The sequence below is a fragment of the Berghia stephanieae genome, chromosome 2 (assembly GCF_034508935.2).
Source record: "Berghia stephanieae isolate SIO BIC M18660-M18661 chromosome 2, UCSD_Bste_1.3, whole genome shotgun sequence".
In the NCBI taxonomy this organism is placed as follows: domain Eukaryota; kingdom Metazoa; phylum Mollusca; class Gastropoda; order Nudibranchia; family Aeolidiidae; genus Berghia; species Berghia stephanieae.
In genome coordinates, this window is record NC_088361.1 from 104,861,956 (window position 1) to 104,871,955 (window position 10,000).

Consider the following 10,000-nt stretch of genomic DNA (forward strand, 5'->3'; position numbering starts at 1 on the left):
TCTATTATTGCCATTACGCCACCACCGTGAATAGTATTTTCATCTTTATTTATCCTATCCAAGAAAATATATTCATTGAGAAAATAAACCATGTAGTGTTTTCCAGTTGTATCTCTAAAGTCCATTCATCAGAATTTCATTTCTAAGGTCCGAGAGATTTTATTCGTCATTTCCACAGTTAGATACGTTGATTAGGTCCTCGTTGGGGGCTAGGAAATAAGGTTCATAATGCCCACAAGAAACGTCTACTATTTTCGTACAAAGAAATCTGTTGATAAAATAACAATGTTATGAAAGTATAAATTGTATACTAGGGATATAGAGTGTATTCTCGATGCAATAGTGTGAACTAAGGTCTAATAGTGCCAGATTTAGCAAAAAAGACCATAATCGTTGTCTCCCATGCCAACTTGGCCAGTTTTTAGTGAGGAATTGCTAGCACGATATGATCTTCATAGTTTAGGATGGCCTCTTTTGAATAGGGAGACAACGATTTTGGCCTACGGACCCCAAATTAGTGACAAAGACTACAGAATTCTCATTTTTTATTATCGTCGCGATAACCTTAGTCGAGTAGGATGGAAAGTATTAATAACAACAACAAAGATGATGATGGTTATAATAATGATAATGATAATAATAATTATATTAATAATAATAAAAATAATAAATAATAATAATAATAATAATAATAATAATAATAATAATAATAATAATAATAATAATAATAATAATAATAATAATATATAATAATAATAAATATAATAATAATAATAATAATAAATAATAATAATAATAATAATAATATCATCATCATCATCATTATCATAATAATATAATAATAATAATAATAATAATAATAATAATAATAATAATAATAATAATAATAATAATAATAATAATAATAATAATAATTGAAATAAAACCAAACTCACGCGCATTTTGCAGATGGGTACTGTTTACACTTGAAGTGGTCAGGACAAACTTCCCCCTCACTGATCAGTCTTTTGACTTCCTCGATCTTGTAGAGCCCATGCAAATCTCCATCACCACCACGGCCACCAGTGCCATCGCTCCTTTCGGCTTGCCCCAAAACAAGAATGAAAATGCATACTGTGGAATGACAAAATAATATTGAATATTGAATAATGTGTTATCATATAATATATCAGTCATAAATAAGGTTTGAGTAGGCTGTTGACCATTGAATACCCTGTATGGTACGGAAAAGTAAAATATTGCTGCAAATCTCAATCAGGTCATAAATAAAGGTACCAAAAAAATTGAGCTGTTATATAGCGCAATATCCACTAAATATGCTCAAAACACTTTACAAGTGGGTCCCTGGTCAACAGTAACATTTAACAAGCAGGACGAGACTTGACGCCTGTTAGGCAATATTACCATTTTTAGGTCAAAGACAACGCTGTTAACGGCCAGGTACTCATTTTACACCTGAATACGGTGAGAGAATGTGAGTAAAGAGTCTTTTCCAAGGACTCAACTATGCGCCGAGCGAGGTTCGAAGGCCGGACCTTCCGATCCGAAAGCGAGTGTCATACCACTAGACCACATAGCCGCACAGTATAACCTAACTGAAATTATGAAACAGTGAATCAAACATTAGCAAAGTACAAATCATATCTGACAGATATTTGATACCAATATAAACATGTTATATTATGTACCAATCATTTATCACACCATACATCATAGAAAAATATAAAAAGTTTTCAACTCCTACAACTGTAGGTAAATGATAATAAAGCAATAAAATACCCTATATCTTTCATCATAGAAAAAAAAACCTTTCTGTCAATGGCATTCTTGAATATATTTCCGGTATCGCTATTTTTTGTAATCATTTAGATTATTCCATCTGGCAGTGCTAAGTATAAATGAATAACGTCATATTTTAGTTTAACAACCTTTAATAATAATAATGATAATAATTAATAATAATAAAAATAATAATAATAATAATAATAATAATAATAATAATAATAATAATAATAATTATTATATTATTATTATTTATTATTATTTATTATTATTATTATTATTATTATTATTATTATTATTATTATTATTATATTATTATTATTATTAGTAGTAGTAGTAGTAGTAGTAGTAGTAGTAGTAGTAGTAGTAGTGTAGTAGTAGTAGTAGTAGTAGTAGTAGTAGTAGTTATATTATTATATTATTATTATTATTATTGTTGTTATTATTATTATCATCATCATCATTATTATTATTATTATAATTATTATTATAATTATATTGAGGTCCTCTTGTTATTATATGTGAAGATTGGAAAGAAAATCATTTTGATCAATATTATATTTCTTACATATCAATTTGAATTGTGTTTTCTTCTTCCTTCAGTCCCTGGATCAGTATGAGACTTATAATCTTCAAGGGTCTACAGATATCATAACAGACCTATTCTATTCTATTTCACAGCATTATGGATCATTTTGACTACCATCAGATATTCATTGGCTACCAACATGGTTTTTGGAAGGGTAAACCATGTGAGACCCATCTCATAAATACACTTGAACAAATAACAAAATTGTTAGATGAGAAGAAACAAACAGATTTAATAGAACTTGACTTTTCAAAAGCCTTCGATACCGTACCTCACAAACAGCGTCTACAGAAATTAGAATACTACGGGATACGAAACATAGTACATCACTGGTTCAAAGATTGGCTCTGTGATCGGAAACAATAAGTGGTGTCTGATGGAAAAAATCGTAGAAAAATGCAGAATGCTATCTGGAGTACCGCAAGGAGCTGTATTACGACTCCTTTGCTTTCTCATTTTTATAAATGACTTGGGCAAAAATCTATTTTATGAAACACATCTTAAACTAATCGCAGACGATATTCTATTGTTCAGAACGATAGAGGATCATAACGACGCAAAGACTCTGCAGTCAGATTTAGACTCACTAATACAGCGGTCAAACACGTGGCAAATAATTTTCCATCCTGAAAAATAGTCTATGATGTCAATCTCTACCAACAAAAATACATTGAGCTTTGACAACAAAATGTTAGGCCAAACACGAAAACATGTAAATAGTATGACGTGCCTTGTAGCTGCAGAGGGAACATTATATTCACCATATTGTGACAAAGGCCTTCAAAACATTACATTTCATCAAGAGAGATTTTCATCAATGTCCCGAAAAGACAAAGTCACAGGAATATATTCATCTTGTGAGACCTATTTTCGAGTATGCGTGCATTGCATGGGAATCCTACAAAATTAATGACATAAAAGCCATTGAAATCATTCAGAGATCATCTGCAAGATTTGCCACAAATTGCCCCAAGACGTATTCGGGATGTGTGACAGCAGCTCTTGAGGCACAGCGATGGCCAACACGCTAGTCTCGTAGACGAACGCCGTGAACATCTTTTCACTAAACACTCAAATGCAAACACTTAGCTTTAAACATTCAAATCTACATTAACAATTTTGGAAAAAAAAGATACTCGGCCAGGCTTCATCACACCAACAAATTCTACCAGCCATTTGTAAGAACAAACACACCCAAATAAAGCATTTCCCCAGGAACAATACGTGAATGGAACAAACTACCACATGACATAATAGGCATCACAGACCCAACATCATTTCAACACGTTTTCCAGATATACAAAAATAAAATCCGGGAAGATTGAATGTCTTGAGTGAGAGAATTATTATGGTGTGATAGACTTTTATTCAACATCTGATTTTTACAACAGGCCTCGAGGCGGTAAGCGTAAACAACGTCACATTCCAGCTGTGATTTTTAACTTAAGTGATCCGATTCATTACAATAATATTAATAAGAACAGGCTTCGGGGAGGCAAATGGAAACAACACAACATTGCAATGGTGACAACTGGTCGTCCACCCCGCACACACACAAACCCCGTCCACCACCAACACTTGTAACTGTGCCGACCACAAAAAGTTTCACGAAGGATAACAATAACATTGTTATTGGTCTTCTAAATGCACAGTCCTGTCGTAATAAACAGAATAACTAAACAATTTATTCACAGATAAGAACTTTGACATACTATTTATAGTAGAGACATGGCTCTCACAGTCTGGAGACGACCCAGTTGAAAAGGCAATGACACCCCCCTGGGTATCAATTTAGATCGTATCCAAGGAAAGATCAGCGAGGGGGTGGCATTGGCGTATTTTATAAAACAGAATTATCTAATCATGTGGAAATTCTCGAAATGCGCTGCAAAACAATGGAGGCCATTGATCTTAGATTATCCCTCCAGAATACAAGATACAACTTCAACTGCATCTACCGACCGCCAGCAAACAAGAAAAACAAAATAAAATTACCTGATGTTAGGAAGGAAATCAACGAGATATTAACATTGCAATAGACGCGTCCTGACCATTAAATTATACTCCGCGACTTTAATTTTTACTTCGACAACGTCACAGACACCGCTAAATTGCACGAGTCATTATCGGAGAACAACATTTGCCAGATCGTAACAGCGCCAACCCTATATGCTGGTCATATTTTAGATTGGATATTGTAGAAAATTCAGAGTCCCAAAAAACCAACGCCATCGTCGATTATCTCCCATTTTCGGACCAGTCCCTCATTTCTTTCAATCTTGACGTTTCAAAACCATGCCAAGAAACCATCACCACATCAACCAGAAACATCAAAGGGATTAATTTGGACAATTTCAGAGACGATTTAGAAACAAAACTTACTCAAAATTCAATTATTTCTCCAGACCAGTGGAATAGTTGTCTCATCGAAACGCTTGACAAACATGCACCATTCCATACAAGGACCGTCACCAACCGCAAGTATGCTCCGTGGTATACGTCGGACGTTAAAAAACCTAAAATAAAGTGTCTGAAAGCAGAAAGACTGCTGAAAACATCAGGTCTTACGATTCATCGTGAATTATTCTAGAACACATTTCGTGCCTTTAAGACAACAATAAAAAAGGCAAAGACCACGTATTTTCTTTCAAAATTCGAAACTTCTAAGTCTTGCAAACAATTATTTAACATCTGCAATGATCTACTTGGACGTGAAAGATGCATTTCATTACCATCTACAACCAATCAAAGAGACTTGCCAAACAAATTTTTTCAACTTTTTAAAAGACAAAATCCATAACATTCGTTCAGAACTAGATCGACATGAAACATTTATAGATACAAATACATTCTGTGGTACCCCTTCAAACTTCAGGTTGCTCAAAATAACGCAGCCAGACTCATTGTACGCAATAACAAAAAATGCCCGTCAGCAACTCTCCTTATATGTGAGTTACATTGGCTTCCTGTGGAAAAAAGAGTTGCCTATAAGATTTGTACTGTTGTCTACAAATCATTGAGCACTAACGATCCCTTCTATATTAAAGACCTTCGAAACATATATGTCCCCAATAGAAACTTGAGGTCAAGCAATGGCCTATCAATCCCTGTCAAACCTAAGCCATTGCGTAAAATAGGTGAACAATCGTTTCAATTTTCGGCCCCCCATTTTTCGAACTCTCCCCCATCACACATGAGATGCTCGGATTCGTTGACAACGTTCAAATCTCGCTTAAAGTTTTATCTTTTTACGTCATAATGTTGCAATATTAATTGCAAACTATTATCATATTGTGTTGTTGATAAATTGAATTCGTATCACTTTCCCATCAAACTTGTCTTACTGTAATATGTTTTGTTTTATATCACTGTAAAGCGCTTAGAGCCAGTGACAACGGGGTAAAGCGCTATATAAATGCCATTTATTATTACTATTACAGACAACATTTATGTGTAAAAGATTTGCGGTGATGGGCGCATTGTGCCTTTTGCATCTTATGGACTTGAACTTGCAAGACTTGCCAACTCTTACAAAAAATTCAGAAAGTCATGAATATCTTTAGTCATCAAAACTAATTAAAAATAAAAGTTGAAGCCAGACTACATAATAAATTTAAAGGATTTTGAAGTGTCATTCCTTGTGAGAGAAAATGGCAGATTAAAAAAAATTTAACTATAGCGATTACAATTTTATTAACTAAGAATTGCGAATTTTTGAATGTTTAAGTATTCAGGTCTGTGATAGAATAAAATGTAATTGTCTCCTACAATATCACAAACGTAACTACAAAGTCTAAAATAACATAGTATGTAACCTTTATAGACAGCTTGTTACAAATCGTAAAAAAAAACTCATTATTTTCAAGGGCCAACAAATATAGAACTTATTCTTATGAACTTATTTAATGGCATACACGTAACTATATAATGTCGTGTCACACTTACAGATAGCTTGTTACAAATCGTAGAAGATTAATGAAATAAATGGAATATATCAATGTCTAAATGTAAAGCCAAACCAACAATCACACTCACTATAGATATTAGAAACTATCATAAGTAATTTAAATTTTTACGAACTTTATAGATTATCTTCAAACAATCAAAACAAATTAACCATTCACTTCGTACATGTCAGGGAAATTTATTCTCTGTCAATCGTGATATTAAATTGGTTCAAAGAACATAAATTGTTGGCGTAAACATTTACAGATTATGTAAGTTTATTAAAACTGTTTTCAACCAGATGCAGTGCATACGAGGAAGGACGTGTAAGACACTCATTGCTGGTCAGGCGAGTAGATGTAAGTCTCCAAGGCTGCGTGAGTTCCCCAATCCTGTACATCTTATACACCAACGACTGCAGACCATCCTTTGAAAATTGTTTTATAGTGAAATATGCAGACGATGCTGATATTCTTGGCTTATTAAAAGATGAAGTTACCGAAAAGAATTATTTCAAACAAAAAAATATATTCACCGATTGGTGTAAACAAAATCAGCTTGAATTAAATGTTGAAAAAACGAAAGAACAGGTGTTTGGTGTAAAAAATAAAAACGACTTAAAGAGTGTGACGATCGGTAAAGATGATGTTGAGATAGTTGACTATTTTAAATATTTAGGAATAACCATTGATAGTTCCCTCAATTTCTCTCAACATATTAATATAATATATAAGAAAGTTGCCCAAAGATTATACATCCTAAGGAAATTGAGAACATTTCAAGTAAGAAAGAAAACTATGTTAAGAGTTTATGACTCATTGATTAAAAGTGTAATTGCGTTTGGCTGCACCATATGGTTTGGCGGATGCCGACTTAAAGATACATCAAAAATTTCAAAATCTATCAAAGAGGCATCAAAAATAATAAACCATCCTCTTGATGGAGTAGAAAGAACTCATGGAAAAGCAATAGAAAGGAATGCAATCTCAATTACCAACAATAAAAAACATATTTTATACCATGAATTTAGTCTTCTACCATCTGGGAGAAGGTTTGTCAGATTAAATATAGAACTAACAAGTATAAATCAAAGTTCGTTCCATCAACAATAAAAATTTTGAATATTTCATATGGTACAGAAAAACCAAGGATTGATTCGTTGACTGATTAACTGATTAATTTATTTAATGTTAGATTAACTGACCAATTGATAATGATGATAATTTTTGGTGTCGAATTGCCACAATTGTAATAAATTGAAAACGAAATGAATATGTTTATGTTGTGTATATCGCACGTGTGAAAGAAAGAGAGAAAGAGAGAGAGAGAGAGAGAGAGAGAGAGAGAGAATAAGTAGGAATGAAATATCTGTTCAATGTTATAGTTATCATTTAACGTTATAACAAGTGTAACTAAATGACAAATTGCTATATTTATGGACAATAAAGATCTATTATATATTATTATTATTATTATTATTATTATTATTATTATTATTATTATTATTATTATTATTATTATTATTATTATTATTATTATTAATCATCATTATATGTTACAGGGAATGACATAATCAGTTGGATGGTGAAAAGGTTTGAATTGAGATATTGCCAAGTTTAGTTAGAAAGTCACTTTTGATCAAAAATGAGTTCTTGTCATAAATGATTAAATCAACCCTTTTTGTACATCTTCGAGAAATATCAAAGCTAAATTTCACTTCTAAATGTTTTTACAGCTAGTCAAGTTTAAAAAGTATGACATTTGAAAAAGGTTGCTGGATACCTTCCCCATACATCTGACCATAACTTCATGAAAATCACCCGATTTACTTCAAATAAAGATTAAAATGCACTGGATGGGGAGCATATTCTTTCAGAAATGTTAAAAATATGCAAATCCAACATTTTCACCTTCCGACTGGTTATGGCATGTAATGACACATATTTCAAATTCAGCCAGTGGTAATCACAAAAATAATAATAAAGATTGCAGTATAATGACCGGTTCCAAGTCTCATGCGCACAGAAAATTCTAATTTCGTCCTAAATTATGAAATGTGGTGCCATGATGTTTCGCACGCGGGCATATATATATATATATATATATATATATATATATATATATATATATATTATATATATATTAATTTTAACCTTTTACTTGAGCTTTATATAGCGCAATATCCACTAAATGTGCTCAAAGCGCTTTACAAGGGGTCCCTGGTCAACAGCAACATTTAACATGTAGGACGGGACATGCCGCCTGTTAGGCGATATTAAAAATTTTCGGACAAAGACAACGCTGTTAACGGCCAGGTACTCATTTTAATAATAAAGATTGCAGTATAATGACCCGTTCCAAGTCTCATGCGCACAGAAAATTGTAATTTCGTCCTAAATTATGAAATGTGGTGCCATGATGTTTTGCACGCGGGCATATACATATTTTAATTTTAATTTTTTAATTGAGCTTTATATAGCGCAATATCCAATAAATGTGCTCAAAGTGCTTTACAAGGGGTCCCTGGTCAACAGCAACATTTAACATGTAGGACGGGACATGCCGCCTGTTAGGCGATATTACAATTTTTTCGGACAAAGACAACGCTAGCTTTTAACGGCCAGGTACTCATTTTACACCTGAGTACGGTGAGAGACAGTGAGTAAAGAGCCTTTTCCAAGGACTCAACTATGGGCCGAGCGCGAGGCTCGAACCCAGGACCTAACCAAGCGAGTGCCATACCACAAGACCACTTAGCCGCATATTTTAAGTGATGTTACCAATTTTTAAATACTGATAGTGACAGAATAAACAATTCTCTCAGAATGCCGAATTGCTTTGGTCTTTTCATCGTTAGCATTAAGGTAGGCGGTCGGATTTTATACTGTGGCCCTAAAGTCGATACGGTTGGAGAGCCTGTTTTTATACCTGTTTTTCACCTAAACTTATGTTTTCGGACATAAAAACATTGATGTCATCTTAACCGCCGATATATTTTCTTTCTGTTTCACATATATTCCGATTTTAAAATGGATGGGAAATGTTGTTCTTGTCATGCGTAAACTTACGTGTCAAGAAAGCCACTTCAACACTCGTCACTTTGTAAAATTTTAAGTGGTGGCCATCATTTCAGGAAAAGTCGGTGTTTTTGAGATTTAGAAACTTCTGATTTGTTAAAAATAGGTATCCTGTTATTCCAGATACCTTTTCTGTTCGATCTATGTCATATCTATGTCTTTGATTTCAATCTCAAACCTAATCAAGAACTGTCTAAATTCTACACACTATTTAACATAAGTGTACTTCTAATGATGGAGGTGACGCGATGTCATTTCAAGACACATTTTCCGGTTAAATTTAGCAACATCTGTAGAGTTCCAACGTTGGATTTACAGAAAAAATAAAGTGCTCTACCAAATGAGCTATATGGTTTTTCAAAAAAACAAAATTTAAAATATAAACTACATTCATTCTCTCCACTGAGCAAAATATATTCGAATAGACAATTGTGACTTCAACATGAAAATCAATGATGTACGCCTGCATATCATCGCATTGTGAAAGAGGGTCATTGATGGATCTGTTGACAGTTAAATTACAAAGACTGCTTTGTAGAATTATTAAATAGTGTGACTATTTGCACGTATATAAAATTGTGTGTGTGTGTGTGTGTAATTGTGTGTG

General features: G+C 33.1%; 1 protein-coding gene across 1 annotated transcript in view; it reads right to left on the minus strand.

Annotated features, from left to right (window-relative positions):
- The window catches only part of LOC144966144 (uncharacterized), an 18,076-nt gene that overhangs the window by 15 nt on the left and 8,061 nt on the right, over nucleotides 1–10,000 (minus strand). Inside the window, exons 4-5 of the mRNA XM_078902261.1 lie at nucleotides 936–1,113; nucleotides 1–268 (exon numbers count right to left, since the gene is read on the minus strand). The exon at nucleotides 1–268 is cut by the window's left edge and continues 15 nt beyond it. Coding sequence (XP_078758387.1) covers nucleotides 160–268; nucleotides 936–1,113 — 287 coding nt within the window. The 3' untranslated portion in view covers nucleotides 1–159. The remainder of the gene's footprint in view (nucleotides 269–935; nucleotides 1,114–10,000) is intronic.